Below are 24478 nucleotides of genomic sequence, written 5' to 3'. Positions count from 1 at the left end.
GAAGACATTACGGCGAACTTCCAAAATAAGACTCAAAGAAGGTATAGAAGTCGTGATGGAACAACTGCAAATACAAAAACAGGTATTCGTTCGGAACCTGGACGTGACGCGGTGGAGATACAGTGTCGAGTCTCGACGGGGACCGGGAGCTTCAATGTAAGGCGGGCCTATTCTGGAGCTGCACTGAGCGCCGAACTCTCGTTGCTTTCACTCCCAGGAATCTGATGGAAGTCTATCCAGGCGAGCGAATACGGTGAATGCAATCTCTCAGCAGTTTTCCTTAAGATACTCACCAAGAATCTCGCTGTACATCATGACTTTCCATGTATCTACTGGTAGGTCAGCGTCGTTGAAGCTCCAGTCGAAAGGCTCGGCAGCGACTGGCTCGTCTGTGGGATCATGATATGGAGCTACATAAGAGTGGCTCAATGCTTCAGTTGCGTTGATTCTCTTATGGGGATCAAAGACAAGCATCTTCTCGAGGAGGTCGAGTGCTATGGAGAAAGTTATTGAATGCGATGTATTAGACATATATGGCGGGCTACTCGCCATCTTCATCGGTGTTTTTGAACTTGTTGCGGAAGGGTACGCGCTCCCGCTTGGGCAGACTTTGAACGAATCGGAGGGTCTAGGGAGCGATGACGCATCAGGAGGGGAAGACGGTCTAAGTTTTTAGGTCCCACATTTTCGCTCGCAATGGATTCTATAACGTCATCTGGAGGTGTGCCCAAGAGCTCTGTGATGATCGAAAACTGATTCACGTCTTAGCGGAGTAGATTGAGAATTAGCGCGATTGGCATGGCAAGCTTCCGAAGCCGTACTTACGATCCTTTCCTGGGAATAATGGTTTCCCTTCCAACATCTCTGCAAATATACACGCTGTGCTCCAGATATCCACCGCTACGTCATACTTTTGCCATGTAAGCATGATTTCTGGTGCGCGATAATATCTTGTTGAGACGTAGCCAGTCATTTGGGGGTCCTGCAACCGTGCGAGCCCAAAATCACAGATCTTTAAATCGCAATTTTCGTTCACGAGGATGTTGCTGGGTTTCTGTGCGCCATGATAAGCGAACTGAGGATTTCCCGAAAAAGGAGCGTACAAGGTCTCTGTGGACGACACCGGCGGAATGAACATATTTGAGCCCCCGCTTATATTGAGATGTGAGTGATTTGAAAAATGGAAGCCATCGACGTCTCACCAGAATTTGGTACAGGAAATATTGGATGAATTGCTTTTCCAGCGGTCGGGAGGTCAGTAAACGGTGGAGGTCCGTGCCGAGTAGTTCCGTTACAAAGTATCTGTCAATGGGATGATCGGTCCTCCAAGTATGCCAGTACCGATCGCTTTTACATACATGTCCTCCTGGGGTGATATGAACACATCGCTGAGACTGATTATCTAGTCCGTGGGTATATCACCTCAGCATCCGATCACAGGAAATTGGGCTGAGATCACGAACGTTCTCATGTTGAATGTGTTTGAGAAGTTTGAGTTCACGGTATGTCCTCTTTGCGAGAACTGGTGTCCCGAATGGTTTCATGATCTTCTTGATCGCCACTGCCGACTCAGTGAGCTGGTCCCTTGCCGAGCTGGGGGAGATATGTTAATGGTATGCCGAGCCGTCATGGATAACTGAGCTCACCAAACCAGTCCAAACGCGCCTATATCATGATGGTTGTGTTATGGCAGAACAAGGCACCTATTTACATTGAACTCACCCATTCCGACGGGTTGTAGGTCCCCGTATCGTGTTGTGACCTATGGAATCAATTTGCGAGGGTCATGACAAGCTCTAGGGGCGAAGCACCAACCTCGAAGGAGGTTCCAAAGATGCTGAGTTTTACAAATGACATTCGAAGCTTCTTGACGTCCGCACACGGTCGCCTTAACTAGATTAGGTGTCGGTCGAAGCGCTCAGTGGATCTCTGGCTGGTTACGGAGTCAAATTTGGGGAAGTTCAGGGAGCCAGCCCTCAAACAAGTAGCGATGTTTATGGTGACGGACATATATACATTGACAAATGGTACATCTATTTGTCCTGCTCTGCATCCTCCAATATCGCAATCTGGCTACAACGTTGACATCATGGTTCAGTTTTGATCGACAGTAATTCGAAAAAAGATCGCACCGGTCCCGGGTAGCCTCCTGCCATCGTTGGAGCCTCGCTGTCTCATGAATCTGGAAGCCGAAAATAGTGGGTCGGTATTGTTCTGCCTTCAGTGCAATTGTAGCAGTGCTGGCTGAGCTTCCGATCTGGCTGGGCCCGCTCCTCTCCAGTCGTCCATCTCTTTCTCTTGCCGAAGATGAATTGTCCAAGCCTTTGGAAGGGATCATGGCAGGGTAGACCATGAAAAGGATGTGGGGAAACGTAGTGCCAAAGTAAGCACCATCAATCGAGCCGTGGCGAGAAGATTTTGGAGAGTACAGATCTTCGCAGCGTGGACAATAGAGTTTAACGGCCTTTTCGTATGGCGCATCCGTCAGGCCTATGGGAAGCAATGGATGGGCGTGGCAAAGGACCCGCGGACATCTCCCAAAGTCTGCTTTCTTGTACTTTTCCAGCTTCGACGGGATGAAATATTAGATAGATTCCAGCTTGTGCGAGTGCGCCATACCATCTTCGCGAGGCCTCGAGAGGTTATGATCCATCGGGCATGAATGAGTCCGTATAGAAAGCGCGCCTGGACCTCAATGGATTGGCGAAGTTCATCATCGATGTCTTCATCTAAATGCAAGCGGAGAGCATTAAGGAGGAGGGAGACTCGGTGTCAGTGGCTTACCAAGATTATCAGTAATGAGGTCCAGCGCTTGCGAGTAGTTAGCGCATTCAGGAGCGAGACCAGTAAGGTTAAATCTGTCCAGTATGTAATCTTCTTCGATCTCGCAAAAGTATTCGTTGCCTTTAGACGCCAGGAACCAAGAGATCCATGAACTGTCATAGACGGAGAATATGGAGCATGGATTCCAGCCGCAATCAGAGACCTCACCTCGAATAGTCAGAATCAGAACCAGTTGAAACCTCTTCCACTGAAGAAGGCGGGCTTAGCTCAGAGATTTTTGGGTGTCTTCAATCACGCACTGTTATGATGGATGAAATCGTGAGAAAACGGGAAGTGACGACGCCACAACGTTTACCTGCCCAAAGCTTGAACAGATCAGTCGCGCAAATTATAATGCCCAATCTCACCAAGCGAAAGCGCAGTAGGTGTTTCGTCGGAAGCACTAAAGGATCCATACAATATATATGCTCACATTGTGGCTAGCTAACCTTCCAGTTTTTTATATCGATTGCTTTTCGATGATGGATTTGGAAGGCCAACCCCTCGAAGTGGAACGGCTTTTTGCACCGGAAGGTCGTGCTTTAATCTCTGGGTCTCAGACGCCTTTTTGCGGGGATGTAAGCAATGAGGCTGAACAGTATCCGCAAGATAGGAATGAAAATAGCCGGGAGGATGTGGAGCGCATCCTTGTCAATGATGCCCAGATTCAACCGTATGACATTGGAACAGACCGGTCAGCGTTCAACTTGTCTGTGTCCTCATTTTCTGACGATTTGTTAGCCTGTTCTGGTTAGAGTGCGAAGACAGGTGGCTCATATTGCTAAATCCTGTTGCGGAGCAAGAATCCCTTCACGGGAATTTCTTGCTGATGCATCGCCTGATTCAGGTGATGGTTAATGCAGCTTTTATGGACCCCTGCTTGGAATTTCATCATTTACCGGATGTGATTCTACGCAGCCAGGACTGGCATATCATGCCACCCCTGGAGTCGTGCGAAGAGAATCTCACTCTCACCGTGAGTTGCTATGTTAACTGGAGTCCTCGATTAACATTGTTTTTTAGGCACAGATCATACCGAACCATCTTGCGGCATATCTCCACACGCTTATCCCTTCTGCAAAGAAACATCTTGAGGGGTGTCCTCTCATCAAGTATTACACAGCTCTGTGCGATGAAGGTGTGCCACCTCACAGGGGAAATCTACACACTCCACACCAGCTGTGCAGATCACTCAAGGCTTGTGCCCCTAGAGTTCTTAGAGTGGTTGCAAAGGGGTTTCCCTATGAATTGTGGAATCAACTTGCTTGCCAACGGGAAAAACCTGTCAGTGAGGCTGTAGATCAGAATATTATGCTTCAAGATTGGCTCCAGGAGGTGGAAAGTTCAGTTAGTGATGTTGCAGGTTCCTATCAGGTCAAAAATTTTGCAGTTGGCACAAGCATTAATTGACATGCACATTTTTTGCCATGTTCTAGTCTGGGGATTATATATTGCTCAAACCTGATGTAAGCCACATCCTCATATTGTGCACTCAAATGCTTATAGGCTGAAATAGGGAAACTTCCCACCAACCAGCTTGGAGTCCCAAAATCCCTATGCAAGGCTCTGGTTTGGTGTGTTAGCCTTTTCCTGTTCCAAAAATTTTGGTTCATTGATAATTAACAGGCAAGATCATTAGCATCAATCTATCCAGCTTGATGTGCCATGTTCAATGGTTCTGTCACTCTTCCACTGTCCCGATCGGGGAGTTGGGGCACACTCAAGAGCTTTTTGAGACACTTCAATGTGATAACAAGCCATTAAGCCTCATTCGTGGGAGGATTTCATTGAAATTTGTTCCACCTGGTGAGGACCCACCAGATTTAGCCAACCCTGATTATTTCTGCAGGTATGTTCTTGTGACTGTTTGGCCCTTATGTAAGTTCACTGCAGAGACAGGTTTGTATGGGACAACACCCAGGGGTGTTTTTTTGATCATTATCCCTGGCCTGGTTTGGGTCATTCCTTGGATGATTCTCTTGGTTGTCTGGCCTGTGAGGCAGAGAGACAAAGGGTGTATCTGAAAGATACATATCAAGTCCCTTCCAATCATCTCTTCTCTGCAGAGGAGATTTTGGGTGCAATCCCTGAGCTAAGGGATTTAGGCTACAGCCTAGGTGTTCTTGACCTCTTTTCTGGGGCTGGTGGCTTCTCTGGATTCCAACAGACTGGTATTCTGGATGTGAAAGCTGCTATTGAAAACTCAGAGCTGACTGCAGGCACATTTAGGTGAATCAAAATGAATGTAAAAGATTGTTAACTGATTGATTTGGTAGTCTCAATTATCCCTCTGCCTGGATGTTCTGTGCTGACACTGAGGAGGTTTTGCGAGATTTTTTTCAACACAATGCAGACCTTAGGTTTCCTCACACTGGCATTGGCCATTCCCTCCATCAAGCAAATATACCGGTGCTCTGTGCTGGTTTCCCATGGTAAGTTTCAGGAAATAGACTACTTGCATCAAGATCTCATGAAGTAGTCAACCATTTTCATTTGCAAATCGGAACAAGAAGATCCTTGACCCTCGGTATGGAAGTCTTGTGTAGGGGTGACATGTTGGGCTGATGATCTGGGTTTTCAGGTCAATTCTTGTTGCCAATGTTTTGTCTTGGGTTGAAGCACTCAGACCCTCTTATGTGGTATTGGAAAATGTGCTGGGGGTAATTCATCATCAATTCCCAGAAGGGGAGAAGCACATCATTGTTAAATTCCTTTCTTGTGCTCTTGTGGAATTGGGGTGAGTCACTTATTTATTGTTGGGCAAGAACTGTTGGGTTGCAATGCATGTGCTTGGTATAGGTATCAGATGCGGATGGGGATCCTCCAGGTGAGTCATTTTATATTCAGGGGGCATTTGCTAACCATTTCCCTTAGTCTGCTGCATTTGGTGTACCCCAGACTCGTGAAAGGTTCATTGTGATTGCAGCTCAATCTGGCTTGACTCTTCCAAATTTGCCTGCACCCACTCACCAGTTCACTTGTCGAGCAACAACATTAAACATTGGCCATTTGAAATTGGTAACATCCAAGAATGATGTAATGCATGCCCAGTACCCCCCAGTTTCACTGAAATCTGTGTTGGAGGATGCATTGGAAACAAAGTAGTAAGTCCAAAAGTTGTGTGTCTTCATGTAGAGCCTGATATTTCCTCAGTTATGGCAACTGGCCAGAGCTGGCTGAAACAATACGAACTCGTCCACAGCATCATCCTGTGGAGGATCGCTTCTGGGATATAATGGAGGAGAAGATCATTCAAGGTGATGATATGATTCATATCCTATGTTTCAACTAACATTTGAACAGGATTTTCAAAAGACTATGAAATGGGAACAAATTTGATCTCAGAGGTATGTCCTAATCCAGTCCTCATTTAAGGCTCTGAATGTGCTGCAGCAGCGAAAAATGATTGGAAATGCAGTGCCACCTCCTCTGGCCAAAGCCATTGGTTTTGAGATTATTAAGGCCCACTTGGTAGATCTAAGGAGGCAGGCTGAAGCTCAGACATATCCAATTTGGATGGAAGATTATGTAAGGCAGCATTCCAGACTGGGTTAACATAATTAGGAAATTCTATCTGTGTTTGAGTTTTTCACATTATGATAGATTGCATGCTGATGGCAATGTAAATTCTCCTTTGTGTCAGTGTAAGATGTTTGTTTAAGTGTGGTGCATGCTTGTCAGGATCTGACTAAGTTCTGAGAAATTCTGAGGGCTTCTGTAAGGATTGGTGATGTGTACCCACACATCATCTGTCCCCATAGTTCACATCAAGTACACTTTAGTATCATATTGTTACGGGGATGGGGGGAAATCCCCAATCCTCGATCCGTTCTTATAGCAGGATGACAAACGTCATATCTAGTCTGTACCATAATGGGATATGTAATCGATGAGTGGTCCCAGTCTTGCAAGGGTGTGGACGATCGAATTCCCATCGATCGTGATTGGTGATGTAGTGAGCTATTAAGGAATTGATGGTAGGTAGTCGGAGACGTCATAATGGACATGTCAGCCACAGGTACTTGGCGCTCCTCAATGGAGCGTACCATGTGTGAGGTCACGACTTGTGAGGTGGGTGAGAACTTCGTATAACTGCCATTGGGTACTTGGCGTTTGCAGCGCGAACGTACTGGTAGCAGGTTGATATCATGAGTGTGCAATAAGGATTGACTAATGGGGCCTTCGGTGACTTGGTGTTCCCAAAGGGAACATACTGTTGGCGGGGGAATATGATGACTGACGAAGGAGGGAACAGACGGTGGACGGGCGGCTACTTGGCGTTCGCATAGCGAACGTGCTGGTGTCACAGGAAGGTGGACCTCAGAGTATTCACAATCACCAAGATCGTGATGTGACATTGTCTGTCGAGCACTGGGGGAGAGCGGAGAGATGAGGTCCCGTAGGGTACAGATTCCATAGGATGATACACAGGTCGAGAGTCTTCGACTCGCGACCTCGAGTTCTCACGGTGAGGACCGTTAGAGGACTCGACATAACCAGACTTATAGGACATGTTGTGAGTTGTACAGTCACACGGTTCAGTTGAGTCACAGGATGGGTTGTACAGAAGACGACACACAAGACAGTTGTAGAGAGTAGTTGTTAGTTAGCGGGAACCGCCTTCGGCGGTTTCCGTACAAGACGCGTGACTATCTACAAATGGTAAGGTCGTGGGAAATCCCATGAAACACAAGTAACCTCGGCCAGCACCAAAACCCCAATGGGGAAAGCTTTGCACGAGGGGGGGAAAGGGGTAGAACAGGTGGGGAGGATAGGGTATTGGGATAGAGGACGGAAGGGAGAAAGAGGGGGGGGGAACGATAGAGAGGAGAAGTCTTTGACCATGCGACGGATATGGTCGTTGGAGACTCCGTATCCGTAACACATATGTTAGAGATGTGGGGCAAGATGGTGCAAGCAGGCTAGGAATCTAACCCCCTAAATTCATGGGGAGGAAGTCTACTGTGTCCTAAGACTGTCCTGGGTTTGGTCTGGGTGCTAACAAAAATAAAATAATCACAAAAAACTCTTTAAGAATCACATACCCCTGGTCCATCTTGGACAATTGTCAGGGGTTCCTTATAATACTCAAGGTGTCAAGCTCAGGAATTTTCTCTTAGTTGGATCTCTCAGCACTACAGTTTCTTTGTAGTCAAAAGGGAGTTCATCTTCCCATTCTGTCAGGGTTCAGCACCCTGCCCTAGGGTGCCCTGGACTCCCCAACCACTCCCTTCCTCCCATTCCTTCATTGCTGCCCTGTTGTTGTGTAGGATTGCTTACTTGTTTGGGGACGGTAATGTTCCATTCCCCCATTCACCTCAGGCCTGAGATGGTCTGTCTAGTAATATGCTTTTATGGGCTGTATATTGACAGGGCAGAAGTAAAGGCTGGTCCACCTTTTACAGCTACCCCAAGGGTTTATATACATTCTCAGCACAAATAAATAGAGAAGCTTCTGTGATGCTAAATTAGCATTGCAACATAATTATCAGACAACACAACATCAATTGATGTTGTGGGTGGAATATAGACATGGGCCAGGGCCTCACATCCTCCTCCCTTGTGATATTAAATCGCAGACAGGGTACAAGCATATACAAGGGGAAAACAAGCATATTAAAGAAATTTAAATTTGATGTTCTACATATGAAGAATGTATGCAAATGGGGCACACTCATTGCAGGAGGCTATAATAGTAGTTTGTAGGCGAAGCCCACTTAGAGTTTCTCCTGGAACATATGCACCCAGATCTCGATGAAGTGACTTTCTTGTTGCTGTGATTGTGGGAAATTATAAGAAGAAAAACAGCTTCAACGCTGTTGAGAACAAGTCATTAAATACCATCATCGATAGTGACAATGTTGAAGGTTGAGGTCATCGACAGCAGAATTGTTGTCAAAGAATAAAGTGAATAATCAATGACGACATTGTTGTTGATGAAGGAGGAATGGTACAAAATAGATAATCAATGACAGCATTGTCATTGATGAAGGTAAGAAGTGAGTAATCAACGATGGCATTGTCATGATGAAGGTAGGGATATGAGGGGTTCAGTTCTGTCAGAGACCAGGTTCGAGACGAAGGAAAGTCTCCGTGGCGGAGGGCTTTGGCCTCAGCGACTTATGCCAAGAGTGCTGTGCCTAGTAACACGTCTGTGCCCTAACTTACTAACTGGCAACCAGAACTGAAGGGGGGTAACTCTAGTCGATTTTATTACTGAGGTGTAACCTATGTACAAGCTGGAGATATATATATGGTTACAGCAAAGATGGGTCCGCAAATGGCAGAGCCGAACGGAGCGGAGCTAACAGGGTTAAACATTAGCCGACTGAATATGCCGACGAGTCGGGTTGCAGGGTTAATGGAAAGGCAGGCGATAACCCAGAAACGGAAAGGAGGGATGGGCCCGAAGGTGGGCTCTGCAGGGCAGGCGAGTGTATTGCCCAGTGGAGGCGGGAGTGCGCTAGCGGACATCGGAGCTGTCCGGAAGTCTTCGGGGCTCCGTACTTAGGGAGGTGTTGGTAATAAATTGAAAGGAGGGGGTGGTGACCATCGAGGGGTACCGAGAGGATTGCGGAATATGGGAGCTCCGAGGTTAGTAAAGAAGGAGCGGAGGTAGGCCGGAGGGATCGGAGGGACCGGAAGTCGATGGCCAGGAATGGATATGACAAGTTCCTCATCTGTTTGCACGGTGAAGGAGAGAACGAAGGAAGGTCAGTTGGGAGGTTCAAATGAGACCACCACCAAGCTGTTCCCTGGTTCTTTAGTTAGGATGGGGAAGTGTACTAGTAATATTTGTTGTAATTATAGTACCAATCCGAGTGTTTTGGCTAATTCTATTTTATGGGTTAGTCTAAAAGTTTCTGAGAATTGACTTACAGATAAACTGAGCCCTGCAGAGCTGTTCCTCTATTGTAATTTCTTAATTTGTCTGTGAGGCAAATTTGGTAGGTCATTAAGGACAATCTCTTTATACCGAGGTACTGGAGCAGTCGGATCACCGACAGCCACCGGTTTCTTCTTGTCTGCCACTTTCTTGTACCGTGCACCATTAATTTCCTTTGTAAGACATGATATCTTCTCCTCGGCTTCTTCATATGATAATCCCTGGTTCATTACTAGGTTCAGTATATGAGTCTCTAGGTCGCTTTCGAGGCTTTTTCCTGATATATTCCATGCTTGTCGTATCAGAGACATGTGTGGTCCATTACCTCTCTCACTTTCTAGGCTATAGTTTAGCAATTCATGACAAGGCTCTTCCCATGGATCCGAGGATCCTATCTCTAATGCTTTGTATATCGAGTTTCCCAGTTTAGGCACAGCTGGGATTTTATTCTTGTTCCTCGGTACTATTTGCATTATTTCGGAACTTTCTTCCCGATTCATCCCATTACTAGGTTCTTCCTCCGAATCGTCTGTTGTTTCTTCATAGTATGCACTGTTTGATTTGTAGTAGTTGCTTGCTGCATTCTGTAAATTTCGTCCATCTTTCAATTTTGCAACAATAACACTTATTGAGGGCTTGGTCTTGTCTCCATCGACCCAGGCTTGAGCAACCATTCCCTCCTTCGGTTTATACTCTATAACCACTCCATGGTGATTTAGGAAAGGTTGTCCTAACACCATTCGTCTATATCCAATAACCCTTTCTTCTGTTACGAAGAAATGATAATCAAATCTTGCACCGCCTATCCTAATGGGCACTTCTTGACATAGCCCCTTTAGTTCCACCGGACTTCCATTAATTCCTTTCAACTGAAAATTCCGATACATGGTAGTGTCCATAGGGAGGTTAAGATCCCTTTGCAGGTCTGCAGACATTATGTTTAACTCGCTTCCAGTGTCAATCAGCATTTCCGTCTCAGCGTCTCCGACATATCCCGTAAACTTTCCTGAGGCCATAGCTATGAACTGATGAGGCGTTGCACCTTCACTCGAGGCTTTATATGTCATCCTGGGAACCTCATTATAGTCTGCTTCATAATATTCTGAGACTTCATTCTCATCACTGTCATATTCCTCAAAGGATACCCTTCGTATTTCTTGTGCTACTTCGTTTTCTTCAGGTCCAGATGGTTTTCTATGCGACTTGGTGACTTCTTGAAGCTTCTTCGTCAAACCTATTGATGAGCCAATTACATCTCGCACACTTAGATTAACTGGTTGTTGCATAATTTTCTCGAAGACTTCTTCAAGTCGAACCGATTCTTGAACTTCCGTAGTGTACTTGAACTGTTTCGCTGGTTTTCCTTTCTTCACAGGACCATCTACCATCTCTACATCTTGACTCACTGGTGTATCTTGGGCCTTTTCCTTTCCCTTGTATACCGTCGGTCCATTGGGGCTCACTTCCATTGACTTTTCTGAAGTAGTTCTAGGTTTCGGTGATGCAATCACTACTTCCGGCTTAAACCTCGGTCTTGTACTACTTGAGGGAGTACTTGGTCTGTTGGCTGGATTGTACCTATTTTTCTTAATAGTCTTGTCCGATTTGACTACTTCAAATGCATTGACTTCCTCAAGTTTATCGTCCACTGCCATCACTTCATCTATGTTGAACAAGGATTCCCCGTTTTCTACGAGCTCTAAGTGTGCAACTGAGTTGGCTGGAGCCTTTGTCTTGGACTTTTCGCTATTCCAGATCAACTTAGCCATTCCTCCCTCAACTAATTTATTGGGCATATCCGTTCCATTCGTACGCATTAGAATCCCATCACCGCTATACCGGATTAATCCAGCTCTTATTAAGGCAAGAGTTTCTGGACATGCTCAGAGTCCTCCTCTATGGGTGTTCTCCAAACCGCACATCCAGCAATTCCTAGGCCGAGATTCTGGATATGTTGGAGCTTTGTTTTTCAGATCAGCAAGCTCAATCTTCAGCTGTCGTAACTGATCCGTCAAACTCTCAACTTCTTCTTTCATATTTTCTGATGGTTTTGGTGACATTCTTTCTCTGCTCTCCTTCTCTTCCTTATCTCTACTTCGATTAGACGATCTGTTCTCTTGATTGGTCTTTATTTCCTTACTGGCCTTGATCCTGGCCAACCTTCTCGAAATTTCTGACTCAAGTTCCGACTCGTCCTCTTTGTCATTACTCATATAATACTCATCTCCCGAGTCTGGATCATCTCCCTCCTCGTCCGAATATTCCTCTTGATATGCATCTTCTTTTAACAGTAATCTAGCCACTCTGATTACCTCTTGCTGTTCAGGAGGACAATCATATTTCCAAATCCTGTTAACTTTCAGATCTTCCTTTATGAGATTTCGTAACGATGCTGGTAATCCTTTGAAGAACCTATGGTCTCTTTCCTTAACTGTGATTAGGTTACGTTTCTGTAGAGACTGTGCAATAACTAGAAATGATCTGTGATATGCATCAAATTCTGCACGTCTGTTCATGACACGCTTCCTATGACTGAAATTTACCAAAGATTGCGCTGTATATCTCTTCTTAGAATCCTTAGACTTGAACAAATCCAGGAGCATTCCCTTAATTGTATTCCAGTTCTCAGATTCTTCTTCGGTTAAAGCTTTAACAACTTCCCGTGCAGGACCTTGTGAATACTGAAGAAGCCATCTACACTTCTCAGTGTCATTCAGCCGAGCATTCGCTGCTAGCGCTTCAAATTCCAACAAAAAGTCTTCTATTCTAGATCCATCGAATGCTGGTGCATCCTTGGATAGTCTCCTGGGCATTGGCCTGGGTGGACTCATCCTAGGTATGCTTACTAGAGACTCAGAATCCGAGTCTTCTTGTGTTTGTCTGTGTGAATGAATGATTGTAACTTAAGAATGTAAATTTAACAATAATTTCGGTGTGGGGCAACGTGGATATTTACACTACCCCTGTAAGGACCACCAATCTGAAGGAGCGGAGCTGGATCACCTTATGTAACCAGTTTCCTACGTCCAATAACGATATTAGAGTTTGTGCTGATTTGCGTACTGACCGTGTTTTGGTTGCCAAATATATGATTGTTCACTGTCTAAACAACAATAAACACCCCCCAACGATCTCACCTGATGTATAGATCGTCTACGGATAAAATTCTATATTGACTTTACTATGATTTCTAGTCAATATTACACCTATATTTACCACTTTTCAGTAGGATGTGATTTTCCTGATAATTTACTGAAGGAAAACTGCTAATAAAATAATTCCGCAATAAATGTTACTCAATACAGGAGTGACCAAACTGCTCTTTCTATCGCTTAGAGTGCGTGCTAGTTATCTAGCAGGTTCAGGATCGCTCACTTTTCTCCTGTGGTGTGATAACCAAGTATTGCTGAGAGATTATTCAATTAAGAAGTCCCTCCACCAAATTCTCACTAATTCTCACTATGACACTTTTGTTCAGCTGTGTCTAACTGACCCTAACTCACGCTTAGAGTGACGTGTTAGTTTTATATTAGCTAACAACTAATATTTGCTTTTATCTTTTGGAGCAAACGAACCAACCACTGGTGAGGAGAATTAAACTTTTATTTCTACCTGAGGTTTGAGAGGGGGCAGAAGCGGTGGCCTTTTATGCTTTTCAGAGGCCTCTCTACTCCCACGCCTCGCACTAGTTACATGTGCTACATTTGTATTATAGATAGTTCTAGAATGATATAGGGGGTTGGGCTGTGTAAGCTTAATAATGGACTTAGGACATGACTCAGCAATAAGTAATTCATTTCTTTGTCTTTTGGGCCGATCTCAGCGGGATCTTGTAGCGCTGAAGCTATGCTCTACACCGCCTTAATTACGAACGGTTATCTTTAGAAATGACTCGGCTATAAAGGAACTTTCTAGACTGTTCTCTAATTGACCCCTTTTTGTGAAGCCACATCATTACTAATGTTCTAGAGCCTTCCCAATTAATTAACTGATCCGCGGACTTCTGAATCACTTCATGCTTATGATCCGAGATCCAGATCATCAATCATTCCTTTGTTCCGATTTATTTGGGCTTAAAATCAAAAAGTTTTGATGAATCATGGGAAAATATACAAGATCCGGTTTTTTAGCATTTTCTCCTCTTCTGATGCGATCAAAAACTGTCCGCCCGCGCCGGGGAATACTCTATCATATGGTATTCGGTCCGCCAGACTCCCGGGCGCCAATATATTTCCCTTGAGTCACATTACCTTTTGTAAGAATTAGCAAATAAATATATATGAATTATAAGGTGTTTCGCCGTTTGAGCGATATCTCCGTCAGTTTTGAAGCTTTTAGAATGAAACAAAACCGTGGATAAAGTTAAGAAACAGTTCTTCCAGATGGTAAAAAGATTACAGTCAAAGGTTTACTGGTTCCCGAGATATTTACATTTCTTTCCCAATGTTCCTTCTTATTCTGCCGTCTATGTGCTATTTTCTTGTTGTAGGGATATATTCTTTGAATATTACACCTATGTCAAGTTCTAGGCATGATTGTAGTAGATTAAATCTCATACTACATGGGTGTAGATATTTTATAATGATCTTCTAATGTCTGTCCAGTCTCATAAAGATCATGAGATCTGTTAAACGTCTGAACTTGTCACCTGTTCGTTGACTATTCTGATAGATCATTGTTTTATTCTTTGAATATTATTTCTCCTACAGCGGCTGCCGAGGGGCAGTTGCGTGCGATGTGGCCTGGTTGCCCACAGCTGTAGCAGACGCTGCTTCATGGGTTTCGGCGAGGTTGTCAGGTTCGGTCGAGTTCCATGGGCTGAGGGCTAGTCGACGAGGAAGATGGGCTCGGCGTCTGCATGTTGGGCGGGCGCGTCGTGTTCTGGTGAGTGACCACGGTACTGTTTCGTTGGGGTTGAGCCCGCGTCTGGTGAGGGGACGCCCCAAAGGCGCGTCCTGTCATATCCATACAATCCCGACCTCCGCTCCGGGCTCCTGGAACTCCGAACTCCGACTTCCGGAGCCCTACTTCCCTTCCATCACTTTCTCCTTGCCGACTCCCAAGAGGTTATCTGTCACGGCCGTGCATTCCGGCCCGTTAGCTGCCCGTCCCGATGCTGCCCAAGCCCGTTCCCGCTATGCGAGCGTGAGCGCGAGCCCCAACCTCAGCCCTATCCTCCCTGAGGACTCCCTGCTCACTTCCCTGCTTGCCCCTAGGCTCCCCTACACTTGGCCGACTCCCCTGCTGCTGCACCAACCTTCCCACCCTGAGTCCGCCTCCGACACCGTGCCCAGCGCGACTCCCCTACCCCGCCCACTTGGCCCCTACAGGGCCGCTATCATCCCCGCGCCCGACTCCGGCCCAACTCCGAGTCCAGCGCCACTACAATACCATCACCGCTATCGCGGCCCTACGCTCTTTCCTTTATTTATCTGTTATTGTTTGTTTTGACCCTTGGTCATTGCTGGCCGCTATGCGGCCAACCCCGCTCCTTATTCTTGTTTGCTTCTGGACCCTTCGGCCTCCGGCCCGGGTCCGCTTCCATTCATTTCTTCTTCCTATATATATCCTGTATGATACTTTATTGTACCTTAGCTCTAATATTGATGTGACCATGACCCCTAAGTCCTGACCCCAACAAGGCAACCCCAGTGAGTCTGAAATGAGGGCCAAGAGACAGCTAGGGGGCACAGCACTCCCTTTAGAGTTGCTGAGGCCAAATGCCCTACCCTCGGGCCTTGTCTATGGCATCACGGCCATCGCGGCCAATAGCGGCCCGCATCGGCAACCTTCGGTGCCGACTCCGGATCAGTGTCTAACATTATCCCACCTCCGGCTCGGACACCACCTTCGGTCCGACTCCGGAACATTCCGGGTCCGACCCCAACCTCGACACCTTCCAGACAAGTACGCAAAACCTATGCTCCCGACTCTGGACCTCCGCTCCGGTATCCGGTTCACGTCTCGTCTCCGGAACCTCTGGTCTTAGCTCCGACCTCGGACTTTGACCCCACCTCCGCTTATACCCATTGTATTGGTTAGCTCATTCCATTTAATTACCTTTGCCAATATTCCGGAGTTTAACCTCCGAGTTCGGACTTTCCGGACTTACTCCGGACCTTGCAACTATTGCATTGTCCATTTCAATTCCGCTATTCTCCCTCATTCCTATTTGGGCTGCTGCTTCCTTTCTATTCAGTCAGCCAGCCATTCCCCACTCCCAACCTCCTTCCTTCCTCCTTGGGCCTTGGCCCTTCACTCCTCCTTTGGGAAACACCATTGAGTCAAACCCTTGACCCTCGGTGTTGTTCCTCCTTCCAGCTCCCTTTGTCTGCTTTCGGAGTACCCTTGCTCCTTTTGATTCTGGACCCCTCCTTATATACAATGTACATAGTAACTTGTAACCTCAGTCCGAAATCGACATGAATTCCCCCAAGAGACTTTCCCTCTGCTAGATCTGAAATTAGGGACCCCTAGGACAACCAGCAATGGCACAGCGCTCCGCCTGAGTCGCTGAGGCCAAGGTCCTTCCATGATAAGTCTCCGATTCCACTCCGGAGTCGTCTGAATCCCCGCATTCTAACACGTCCAAGGCGCGTCTGGGCTTGGAAGTGATCGAACCTTCTGTGCTGACTGTCCAGGAGCAGGGCCCGTTGCTTCCACTCTTCCCAGTTCGTTGGGAATGGGTGGGATCCGTAGATCGATTCTCGAAGGCGATGGGTAATGGCTCGTTGGAACTTGTCGATTAACCCGGCGTCTCCGAGCCCGGACACTGGTCCGTACAACTCAAAGAGCTGGATGACTGTCTCAACGGGATTGGGCCCTTGTCTTATGTCCGACAGCTTCTGCATCGCGGTCGCTGCCCGGTTTGGGTCGGCAAACATATCCTTCAACTCTTGGAGGAAGTTCTCAAGTGTTGGGATCGCAGCGTTAGGGGAGAGGTATGCGTTAATCTTCTGGGAGGCCCATGAGGCTGCCGTCCCCTCCTTCATATGCGATAGGACGAACAAGATCTGTTGTTGATCGTCAGGATACTCGGCATGGCGGAGCGACAGGTACAAGCGGCATTGTGCCAAGAAATCTTCTAGTTTCTCTCGGTCACCATTAAAGGGTGATGGGGTAGCAACTTTGGGAGGCCTCGATGCGGGGAGAGGAGGTGGTTGATTAACCTGAGCGGCTTGGGCACTGAGCAGCGCTTGGACCAACTGGGTGAGTTGTTGGATTTGCTCCTGAGCAGACATCGTGGTGTTTGATGCGGACTCAGGACGTAGGTTGAAACTTTCTTCTGATGTCAGGGTACCAAGCTGCTCGGACTCTAAGTCGAGGGATCCCGAGCCTTCGCTGGAGCTGAGGCCAAGGGGGACAGGGTCAGTCTCAATGGGGGAACCCGGCAAAGCAGATTGCGATAGGGATTCCAGCTGAGCAGCGAGGGGAAGTGAGAGAAGAAAGTTATCTTCCTCACTCGCTACCCAGGGAATGATAAAGTCGGTATACCCGGCGAAGCGGGGCCGCTCTGCAGAAGGAAATATAACAAATGTCTGTGCCAGTCCGGGGATGATGATCAGGCTGTGCGGGTATGGGGCAGGTGTGTCATCAGTTGTGTGTAAGCAGTCCGGACTTAACCGGGCTGTACTCTGACAACCACCAAGCTGTTCCCTGGTTCTTTAGTTAGGATGGGGAGTGTACTAGTATTATTTATTGTAAATATAGTACCAATCCGAGTGTTTTGGCTAATTCTATTTTTATGGGTTAGTTTTAAAGTTCCTGGGAATTGACTTACAGATAAACCGAGCCCTGCGGAGCTGTTTCTTTATTGAAATTTCTTAATTTGTCTAGGTGTAATTCTGTGTAGCGTTGTTTAATTTGGAATTTAACTTGAATTTAATCTTCTACTTGGTGAAGTTTCAAAGATTCTATTCAGTTAATGGATTTGGATTATGTCTGGAGTGTCCCTTGGGTTTGTTTTATTTTTGTCTTATTTTATTGCTTGTTTTAACAGTAGCAAGATAACTGTTTTGTGTTTACACTTTGAAATCTGGAGTGTTAACCAGCTCTCCTGTTGAAATATTTACTTAATATTTCTCTCCTTAATTGCTGCCTTTTACTACAGTGGCAATCTTAACTGTATATCACTTTTTCGCGCTGGAGTGACAACCAGAAATGCTTGAGAAAAATAATACTCTATTTTCTTACTTCTCTGGGGGGCGAAAAGTCGCAGAAAGGGTCTCCCTTTTATACTCCTTGGGTCGCCTTCCTTTTTCATGCTCTACCTTCTATTTACAGGATTTATTTACAGTGTATTTTTCTCAAACTGAATAAAAAATGAAAATTTCACACTATAGTTCTACTGCGCTTTTGCTGCGCTGAACTGTGGTTCTACTGCGGTCAGACTGCGCCTAGAATCCTTATTGTCCTCCCTTGCCTAAGCTATTTTAATGGTTAATTAGAACTTGGCTGTGCTGCATTTGTCGCAGTTACCTATTTCAAATTCCCTATATATACCATTAAATTTGCTATGACTCGATGATTCTGAATTCAAACTTCGCATTACTATGCGTACGGCTGTGCTGAGACCTTCAGCTGATTTATTCCATTTTTATTTAGTGACATTTAGTTAAATTGAGACTGAAATGGTAAATGAGTGAATTATTCAGGTTTAAAACTGAAAGAAAAAGTTGCTAGTAGCCAAGAATTACTCAAACGAATGTGTTATAGCTCTCCACTTCATTAGAATATTGTTCCCTAAAATTCCCGCCATGGTCCATCGTAGTTTAGTGGTTTTCGTGAATTTCGTTCACATTCCCTGATTCCCCTTTGTATTATCACATCCTAATCCTCCATATGTTTTGTTCATTGTTATAGTAGGTCGTCCTTGAAGATATCATATTTTTATGTATTTTATTTAGGACTCTGGACCTCTTGAAGCTGTCTTCCCGCGCGTTTTCAGGTTTCTAACTTCATGTCCTTGTATCTCATTCATTTCTGGATGTTTTCTCACGTTCTTGGTATCATAAATTTTCATTTATTCCCACCTTTCCAATGGTACTAAGGTTGTGTCCTATTTCCTGGTATTCGTTGAGTTAGCAAAAGTTCATGCACACATTTGGTAATCACGTGCATCGTTCCCATAGTCGTTCGTATGTGGGCGCTGTTTCCATTTAATTGTTCAGGATTTATGATATGCGCGGGTGTTTATTTCTTTCATATGGGCTTCTGTGATTTATTTCAGATTTTTCCCTCATGATCTAAGGTTGTTTTGCACTTTCTGTGCTTTGTTTTGACCGGGCTCTTCCTTATTTGGATGGAAATTGGTCTTCACGATCTGCCGAAGTGTGGATCTCGGTTCCGATGGCCAGTTCCCTGCGCATCGCCACCCTCACATGTCATTACACATGATGCGGATTTCTATATTCCCGTCATGGGTATAACTTCACAACGGCTGGACCGTTTGGGCTGAAAATTTGCATAGCTATAGTTCCCCATTTTTCATAATGCCCGTGTAAATTTCGTTGTATGTTTTAATTATGGATCCTACGCAAACATCATCTTTTCCCTGAGCTCGGACTTTTGATGTCGCTATTCCTGTTATTGGATATCTCATTAATGCATGATCCTTTTATTATGAAAATTTGGGAGGATTAAGATTAGATCCCTTCCTTTCTAATGGGCTATCAAGCTTGTCTCGGTCGTTACTGGTTAATCTTTGTGCTTGCCTTTTAGACGTTGTCCTCGTTTTGCAGGAGTTTTAGTCATATATCCATCGTTTATGGGTAGTTTCCCCTGTAATTACTTTCATTGGGTCCGTTTGGGGGACATCTACATTTCCTATTATGGACATGACTTTGAATTTTGCATTAGTTCCTGAGGAATCCTTGTTCCATGGTACTTCCATCCTTGGCTATGTGTGTGGACATGGGAAAGTAGTTTCCGTGGAGGTTCTCTGATTGTTTTTATAGTCAAATCTTGGTCGATTGTCCTAATTCTTGGTTTAATATTTGCTATAAATTCCCCCAAGAATTCTGTCTCGTTGATGGTAAGCTTGAAGTATTTTTGCTATTTTTCTTTCTTTTGATTTATTGCGTATAGTTGTCAGAGACCAGGTTCGAGACGAAGGGAAGTCTCCATGGTGGAGGGCTTCAGCCTCAGCGACTTATGCCAAGAGCGCTGTGCCTAGTAACATGTCTGTGCCCTAACTTACTAACTGGCAACCAGAACTGAAGGGGGGGGTAACTCTAGTCGATTTTATTACTGAAGTGTAACCTATGTACAAGTTGGATATATATATGGTTACAGCGAAGGCAGGTCTGCAAATGGCGGAGCCGAACGGAGCGGAGCTAACAGGGTTAAACATTAGCCGACTGAATATTACCGACGAGTCGGGTCACGGGGTTAACAGAAAGGCAGGCGATAACCCAGAAACGGAAAGGAGGGATAGGCCCAAAGGTGGGCTCTGCAGGGCAGGCGAGTGTATTGCCCAGCGGAGGTGGGAGTGCGCTAGCGGACGTCGGAGCTGTCCGGAAGTCTTCGGGGCTCCATACTTAGGGAGGCATAGGTAATAAATTGAAAGGAGGGTGGTGACCATTGAGGGGTACCGAGAGGATTGTGGAATATGGGAGCTCCGAGGTTAGTAAAGAAGGAGCGGAGGTAGACCGGAGGGATCGGAGGGACCGGAAGTCGATGGCTGGGAATGGATATGACAATAGTCATAATAATTCGTTAAAATTCAGGTCCTTCTATTTTCTCATATCTACTTGTCGTATGAGGTTTTGTGATTTATCTGGCATATTTCCATAATGGGTTTCCATAGTGTGACCGTTATTTCTCCTACAGCGCATGGGAAGTGGAGTGGGTCCGGACATGGGTCCGGGTCTGGGCTAAGTCAGGGTATGTGCCCTGACAGAGGCCCATTATGGGAAGTTGGCAGCAAGTGGGAACTTGTCAGAGTCTGCACGTCAGTTCACACGTAAAGATCTCCCTGTCAGGGCACACCCGCCTGACCCACCTCCACCCGGACCCACCTCCACCCACCTCCACCCGGACCCACCTCACCCGGTACCCCTTCTCCCACCCTGCACCCTTCCTTCATATCCCTTCCCCCTCTATCCCTCTCCCATTTCTATTTCTATTCCACATGGACGACCTTTCCCTTATATCTATGTATTATTGACCCGCCCGTGACGTGCACACGACATGCCTAGCCCCGGACGACCCTGGACAGCTCTAGGGCGCAACCTAGTGCGCGCGCGTGCAGCATACGCCCTCGGGATCCCCCACGGGGACACCCGGGTGACTGCGGCTGTATGCAGAGTGACGTGGCGGACCTCATGTGACCCAAGCCGCATGTATATAAACACACCTGGGGTGGGAACCGAAGAAGTAACCTTCTTCTCAACATTCCCACTTCAGGTAAGTAGCATAGTTTCCCTTTTAATAATAACTCAACATTCCCACTTCAGTCTAAGTGGCCAGGGATCGCTGTCCCGCATCGGGCCTGCCAGTATGCATGCCCGATCTACCCCCCATGAGGTCCTCAGCACCGGATGCTACGCCCGGACCGCCTCGACCCCAGACGCGTCCCTGACACTCCCCAGGAAACTAGTCATTGTTAAAGCTGGGGAGCCAACCCAGCTGTTAGAACTAAGTGAGGGCAGACAATTCTGGAGGGGAACTGGAGACTTAGCAAGGAGGGACCTTGGCCTCAGTGACTCATGCGGAGCACTGTGCCATTGCTGTTTGTCCATTTGGTCCTTAATTTCAGAGGCATTGAGCAGGAAGTCTCTAGGGGGCATTTCAGGTCGATTTTAGACTAAGGGCCTAAAACGAGTATGTACAAGCGCCGGTATATAATGGAGAGGGTGAAAGCATGAGGAAACGAAGAGGGTCCGAATCAGAACAAAGTGTAAGGCCCCAGCCCATGTCTATATTCCGCCCACAACATCAGTTGATGTTGTGTTGTCTAATAATTATGTCGCGACGCTAATTTAGTGTTGTGGAAGCTTCTCTATTTATTTGTGCCGAGAATGCATTAGATTGTATATAAACCCTCGGGGTAGCTGTAAAAGGCAGATCAGCCTTTACTTCTACCCCATTAATATACAGCCCATCAAAGCATATACTTAGACAGACCAACTGAGGCCTGAGGCGAACAGGGGAACGGAACGTTACCGTCCCCAAAATAGTAAGTTAACCTTTCACTTTTTTACGCTCTATTCTCTTTTCCATTCTCGGCACTGTGTTACCAGCGCCGAAACCCCATTTGGCAATGCATGCGTCGTTGGCCCCTGACAACGTGCGACTTCGATCAAGTTCTCATGCGAACTTGTTGAACAACTCGACACATCTTCTTGATGTTGTGGAGATACAACACCAGGAGTATGTCCAACGCTCCCGCCAACACGGCTGGCCCCTCCACTGGCCATAGGGTGGAAGACGACACCACCTCAAGTGATGGTGGTGATCTGGGCCTGCAAGGGCCCAGCGACGCGTCTCACCTATATGAGAGATGTTGATGAAGTCACAACGTCTGAAGCCCTCACAGCTGAGACTCTCGTGGCATACATCCCAATGCACGCGTTGCGTCCTCCATCCCCAACCCACTCCCTCATGTCTGAAACGGTGCGAGTACTAAGAAATCGTGTTGACCAAGTCGATGACGACATTGCCAACTTGAGGGGCGATGTCCATAACATGAATACCCAAATCTCTGGGAATAGCGATAACATCGCTCGTTTAGATCATAACATCATTAAGGTGGAAGAAAGACTTAATGAGAAATTAAACGAAATTCTCCTTGCACTCTCTCAACACGATGAGCCAAAGCCACCTGCAGCAACGGTGGATAAGCCACCTGCAAACCCTCCTGAGAACCCATCAACTGGTGGGGACCCTATCGTCATCTCTGAGCAGATGAAAAAACCCGCTGTTGAGGCGCAGGCACCCCAAGAGGTCCCTGTAGTCCCCGTTAATCAAACGGGTCAACCAATCATTGGGGTCCCAGTACCTGAAGAAATCCCCACTGTCACTGCTGTCATCACAGAGGCGACAAGTTCACGCCCGTCCATCAAGGTACAAGAACCTGACGGATGATTTGTTCCCATCTTTAGTGGAACTAAGCCACCTACCCCATCGACAGCACCAGTAACCACTGACGCCAAGGGGAAAGGTAGGGAGATCGACCCAGGACAACTGGCTGGATCGTCGACTGCGGGGGAGAGTGGAACTTCTCCACTCCATTTCAGGCCAGGCTTCATGCCCTCACCGTTCATTCTGTCGTCGCAACCCACAAACAGTGGGGTGAAAATACCATGCGTTGACACTACTCAAACGTGTAGTTTCCCTCCCGACCACGGGAGAAAGAAAACAGTGCCAATGAAGGCCACTGTGGAGACGATACTGTCAGGGGATGGACCCCGGGTCCCCATGACCCCTCTCTCTATAGCCCACAGCCCTGTGTGTGAACAGCCTATCCTAAGGCACAACCTACTGTGGGTAAGAAAGTGTATAGATAAATAGAAAGTAGGCTACACTTGCCTACTGTGGGTAAGAAAGTGAGAAGAAGGTTAACTTCTCACTTTCCCACAGTGGCCCCAATATGGCGAAAACTTCCGGGGATACCCGGAAGTCACATGAAGGGTAGGAACCGGGCCTGGAGCATGCGGCATGCGGAGCATGCAGGGCGGAGGTGCACATGCAGGTCCAGGTCCGGGTCCGGGCTAGTCAGGGTGTGTGCCCTGACAGTAGGTGGGCACAGCCGGTACCACGCAAACGAGCCGATTATCGCAATTCTACCACCCACGTCAAGCATTCCACTTCCGAAACACATCTACCACTGTTCCATATACCCCTTTGTCAGGGACAGCTCCGAAAGCGGCGAGGTCCCGGCACGAGGGACTCGATGGGACAGATGTCGGCTATGCGTAGCGATGGTCCCATTGCGGGGTGAGCGTCCCCGACCACTTAGTCTGAAGTGGGAAGTTGAATTATCATTAAAAGGGGGGAAGCTACAGTACTTACCTGAAGTGGGAAGTTGAGAAGAAGGCTGCTTCTTCTGTTCCCACCCCAGGTGCTATTATATACATGCGGTTGGGGTCACGTGGGAGGAGCCACGTCATCCCCGCACACAGCCACACTCCCCTGGGTATCTCCATGGGAGGTCCCAGGGGTGTGCCACTCTGTGAGCGGGAATGCGGGCGGCGGGCACGGCGATCGGGGGAGTGGGGTTAGGTGTGTAGTAATACATAGAGAAGGGGAAGTCGACCATGGAATGGAAATAGAAAGGAAGAAGGAAAGGGGAAAGAAGAAACAGGGAGTGATAGCGGGGGAGCGGAGTAGGGCAGCGCAGCGCGGGGTCAGGTGGGGTGTGCCCTGACACCCTTCCACATTTCCCATATTTTTTCCGATTTTTTCAAGCCATTCCTGACCACGGACAACCATCAGTTTCCAAATTGGGTAACTGTCACCCGCATATTCTGCCGCTTCCTCCATATCTCCATCAATTCTCCACCGATCCGGATGAATTTGGTATCGTTGGAAATCCCTTGTTAACACGAGTCGAACGATGTTACAAGCGACGGATTTGGTTCAGCGGTTGAGGCGATCGCCATGGTTCTTTATTTCCTTAACAACATCAATATTTCTTTGATATTGCTTTTTTCTTAAGTGTTCCTTGTGGATCTGTTTCCGTCCTAAACCCGTCGGATCATTCGGATTTCCACGCATACCTTTTTCATATTTATAACTGCCTCTTCCCTGTATTTACAAAAAGGACTC

At 46.8% G+C, this 24478-nt stretch overlaps 3 protein-coding genes across 3 annotated transcripts; 1 reads left to right on the top strand and 2 right to left on the bottom strand.

Annotated features, from left to right (window-relative positions):
- Positions 1-167: 167 nt before the first annotated feature.
- On the bottom strand, positions 168-1857 carry EI90DRAFT_3144714 (mitogen activated protein kinase Tmk3; the record flags this gene model as incomplete). The annotated part of the gene is made up of 10 exons (XM_039065183.1): positions 168-232; positions 294-494; positions 550-628; positions 684-763; positions 826-1054; positions 1104-1151; positions 1203-1302; positions 1423-1593; positions 1704-1762; positions 1816-1857. 10 exons carry the CDS (start codon positions 1855-1857, stop codon positions 168-170), a joined length of 1074 nt encoding a protein of 357 aa, XP_038919345.1.
- A 176-nt stretch (positions 1858-2033) lies between these two features.
- EI90DRAFT_3144713 (casein kinase II, regulatory subunit) lies at positions 2034-3239 on the bottom strand (the record flags this gene model as incomplete). The annotated part of the gene is made up of 6 exons (XM_039065182.1): positions 2034-2073; positions 2133-2566; positions 2620-2729; positions 2785-2936; positions 2992-3031; positions 3140-3239. The coding sequence occupies 6 exons, from the start codon at positions 3237-3239 to the stop codon at positions 2034-2036; spliced, it is 876 nt and encodes a 291-aa protein (XP_038919344.1).
- On the top strand, positions 3143-6442 carry EI90DRAFT_3287561 (S-adenosyl-L-methionine-dependent methyltransferase). Its single transcript, XM_039067061.1, has 15 exons — positions 3143-3517; positions 3565-3799; positions 3847-4197; positions 4260-4289; positions 4340-4397; positions 4450-4672; positions 4723-5052; positions 5100-5255; positions 5303-5350; positions 5405-5560; positions 5623-5650; positions 5698-5927; positions 5977-6080; positions 6127-6170; positions 6217-6442. The coding sequence occupies exons 1-15, from the start codon at positions 3249-3251 to the stop codon at positions 6376-6378; spliced, it is 2424 nt and encodes an 807-aa protein (XP_038919343.1). The 5' UTR covers positions 3143-3248; the 3' UTR covers positions 6379-6442.
- The last annotated feature ends 18036 nt before the right edge of the window (positions 6443-24478 follow it).

The sequence above is a fragment of the Cantharellus anzutake genome (genome assembly GCF_015039405.1).
Source record: "Cantharellus anzutake strain C23 chromosome Unknown EI90scaffold_11, whole genome shotgun sequence".
NCBI classification, from domain to species: Eukaryota; Fungi; Basidiomycota; class Agaricomycetes; order Cantharellales; family Hydnaceae; genus Cantharellus; species Cantharellus anzutake.
Note: the sequence above shows the minus strand (reverse complement) of the source record. Positions and strands in the feature narration are given on the sequence as shown.

What these genes read in the sequence shown, in the direction of transcription:
- EI90DRAFT_3287561 (XM_039067061.1), top strand. Translation starts at nt 3,249, where the DNA reads ATGCTCACATTGTGGCTAGCTAACCTTCCAGTTTTTTATATCGATTGC. An exon ending in CTCTGTGCTGGTTTCCCATG is followed by an intron (nt 5,256 to 5,302) that starts GTAAGTTTCAGG and finishes CTCATGAAGTAG; the next exon opens with TCAACCATTTTCATTTGCAA. An exon ending in GAACAAATTTGATCTCAGAG is followed by an intron (nt 6,171 to 6,216) that starts GTATGTCCTAAT and finishes AATGTGCTGCAG; the next exon opens with CAGCGAAAAATGATTGGAAA.